The sequence below is a fragment of the Triticum aestivum genome, chromosome 1B, assembly GCF_018294505.1.
Source record: "Triticum aestivum cultivar Chinese Spring chromosome 1B, IWGSC CS RefSeq v2.1, whole genome shotgun sequence".
Taxonomy (NCBI): Eukaryota; Viridiplantae; Streptophyta; class Magnoliopsida; order Poales; family Poaceae; genus Triticum; species Triticum aestivum.
In genome coordinates, this window is record NC_057795.1 from 629,036,160 (window position 1) to 629,039,361 (window position 3,202).

General features: G+C 52.0%; 1 protein-coding gene across 1 annotated transcript; it reads right to left on the reverse strand.

Moving 5' to 3' along the window:
* Positions 1-614: 614 nt before the first annotated feature.
* LOC123097465 (probable 3-ketoacyl-CoA synthase 20) lies at positions 615-2,523 on the reverse strand. The gene is made up of 2 exons (XM_044519221.1): positions 1,721-2,523; positions 615-1,552 (listed from the first exon to the last, which is right to left on the reverse strand). The coding sequence occupies exons 1-2, from the start codon at positions 2,417-2,419 to the stop codon at positions 746-748; spliced, it is 1,506 nt and encodes a 501-aa protein (XP_044375156.1). The 5' UTR covers positions 2,420-2,523; the 3' UTR covers positions 615-745.
* Positions 2,524-3,202: the final 679 nt, after the last annotated feature.

Sequence of the window (3,202 nt, forward strand, 5' to 3'; positions counted from 1 at the left end):
AAGAGTGTACACCCGACATATGCATAGTTAAAATGCACATAGTCAACATTAATGCACACACAAGAGAAGGATCACACTGGCATATAGCAAAGCCATAAAGACCAACGATATGCCTAGACGGATGAACAAAAAAGCATCATTGATCCTTGTCGAGTAGTTGCAGACAATAAAAATGATGTAAGCACACATGGTCTAGACGTGGCCACGCGAGCTGTAAACCATGCACACAACAAGCAAATAGTCAGTCTCGGAGTCACTGATCGCAGACGCGAGAGAAGACGCCACAATCGAAATCCCACCTTGGAAATATTCCGGCGATTTCAGGCTTTCGTCCCCAGTGTTTGTCAGCGCTAAATAGGGGCACCTGTATGTCAGTTGCCTGATTTTTTTTTGCGGGGGTAAGTCGATTTCCTAGACCATTAGATGAAGATCCAACGAACGTCCTTCTGTCTTCTTCCTCCTTTCACAAAATCGATTTACTCAAATTACAAATTCAGCCAACTTACATATAGCTATTTCCCCTCAATAAAAACTTACATATAGCAATTGTGGTGAAATGATACTCCAGTCCTTTGTCTCCACCACTCATCCTTTTATATTATTCTCAAGTGCAGTACACAATAATCATGTTTGATTCATTCAAGACGCATTGTCCCTAGTTTCAAGAGACCACATGAGTCACAGGTGCGTGCGCGCGCGTGTACGCATGCATTCACGCTTCCATTATTTCCACCCGACGCAAGCACTACACAGCTGGTACATCTTCATCGATGGGCGTCACCTTGGGCACATGGAGCGGAAGAACGTCGATGTCTTGCGCCCAGGGGCTTCCCTCCTCCACGGCAACGGCGCCGTCGACCGTCCTGAGCGCCTTCCACACCGCGCTGTTGCATTTGAACCCGGAGCCAAACGCAATCTGCCACACGCGGTCTCCCCTCTTGATCCTGCCCTTGGCCTCGCAGTAGGCGAGCTCGTACCACAGCGAGCTGCTCGACGTGTTGCCGAACCTGCAGAGGGTCATCCTCGATGGTTCCATGTGCCACTCACCAAGCTTCAGGCTTCTCTGCAGCTCGTCCAGCACGCCTCGCCCCCCCGCGTGGATGCAGAAGTGCTCCAGCGCCAGAGTGAAGTCGGGGAGGCACGACATCACTGTCGTACCGAACACCCGTTTGAGCACGACGGCGCCAAGGAACCGGAGCTGCTCACGTAGCGGTAGAACAAGGGGGCCAAGGGTGGTAATGTTGGTGCGGAGCGCGTCGCCGGCCACGGACATGAGATCCTTGGAAAGTGACACGCCCAAGTTGCCGACCTCGTCTTCCTCCTGCGTCACGCACGCGTAGCTCTTGTCGCTAGGGCCATGGTGCGTGCGCACCGTATGGATCAGCTGGTACTTGGCGCGTCGCCGATCGTTGCAGCGGTTCGACAGAAGAACTGCCGCGCCCCCCACCCGGAACAGCATGTTGGTCACCAACATGGGCCGGGTGTTGCCCAAGTAGGCGTTTAGGGTGATATTCTCCGTGCTGACAACCAGTGCGTATGTGTCGTGGTACACCTGCAGCGTTAACCGGTTAGCACGCCGTTCAACAACGTACTGTAGAAGCTACAAGACTTCACAGGTAATCCAGTTCTAATTGAAAATTCAGAAACCGTTCAGGATGGCTCACATGGTTAATTTTGGCCGTTGATGCTTGGATGTGTGTAGCTTGTAAGTAGTACATACCTGAAGCAGGTGCCTGGCGAGGTCAATAGCGATGACGCCGGCGCTGCAGCCCATGCCGCTAAGGTTGTGGGTGACGACATCGTCGCGCAAGCAGTAGCGGTTCGCCACGAGCGAGGTGAAGGACGGCGTGGGGCTGTAGAGGCTGGAGTTCACGATGACCACACCGATGTCGTCCGGCCGCACGCGGGTCTTGGCCAGCAGGTGGTCGATCACACCGAAAACCACGGCGTGGGACTCCTCGTTCGCCGTGCGGAGGCATATGTCGAGCGGCACCCTGATAATAGATGCAGGGAGGTGGGTCGCCTCGCCGAGCCCTGACCGCTCCAGAACCCTCTTCTGGAAACTCATGCTCTCTGCGGTGAACACACCAGTTAGTCCGTAGCGGTGGATGGTGCGGGCGCGGGTCAACTCGTGCGCCGGCGCAGGCTTGTAGCCGGCGAAGTCCACCAGGTACACCGGCCGCAACGACAAGGCGTAAACGTAGGCAGCCGCCACTGCGCCTGCTACAGACACGGCCATGACGCCATGTGCGCCGTGCAAAAGGGCATACACGCCGTCAAGTGACAGCAGGGTCATTAGCACCAGCCAAGATACGACGAGGAGCAGCGTGAGGGCGAGAAGATGAGGCCGTTGGCCGACGAGACGACGGTACAAGAGCTTCGCCTGGTTTCCCACCCCCTTACCGAGCTCATTGTCCATCGGAATCGGTCGGTGGATCTCCACTTGAAAGAACGTACGAGCTATGGAAGTTTAGCCGATCGAAACTCCGACAGTAACGACTCAGGGTGTCAGGCTCTAGCCTCTAGGCGTGTGAGTCTGCAGCGCGCCGCGCGCCAATTTATATGATATAAAAGGGTCGGAAGGATAAGCAAAGGTTAGGTGATGGGGGGCCGCATGGCCGGAAATACCCCCGGCTCTTGGGTGCGTCCACACCTGATGATATGGAAAAAATTATTTAGCAATTGAGAGAAAAGTCAGAAATTTCTTAAAATTGCTGGAAATACAGTTGATCTTCTGTTCTGCTCGTATAAAAAAATTCGCCAAGGAAAAACCCCAATAATTTCATGCCAAAAGAATAAAATTTGAGGCCCAAAAGTATGAACAGTAACATGTATACAGTGTTGACTGTTTCTTTCTTTGCCCAGAACACCATGAAATTAATTACTGGATGAAACTTTTTATACGAGTGCAATACTCGATCTTGTTTTGTTTCCTAAAAGTTTCAGGAATTTTTTAATTTGTATTGCAATTATTGAATTATTTTTTGAATTCGTGTGCATGTGCACTCGAGAGGCAATGGTGTGCACCGCATGGCAACTTTTCAAGGCGTGCACAAAAGCGGACAAAACATGTGACAACCATGGCAAGTTTTGGTCACAGCACATTTCCCTCAACGAGAGAAAGATCGAGTGCACATGCACGCATCGATGGTTTCTCGTACAGGCAGAAATGTTGGTTCTTCGTTGACTACATTTGGTTTTG

Bases quoted from the DNA above. Each gene is read 5' to 3' on its own strand.
- LOC123097465 (XM_044519221.1), bottom strand. From the start codon at position 2,419: ATGGACAATGAGCTCGGTAAGGGGGTGGGAAACCAGGCGAAGCTCTTG. The intron at 1,553-1,720 runs GTATGTACTACT...TTAACGCTGCAG, and splicing joins TCGCCAGGCACCTGCTTCAG to GTGTACCACGACACATACGC.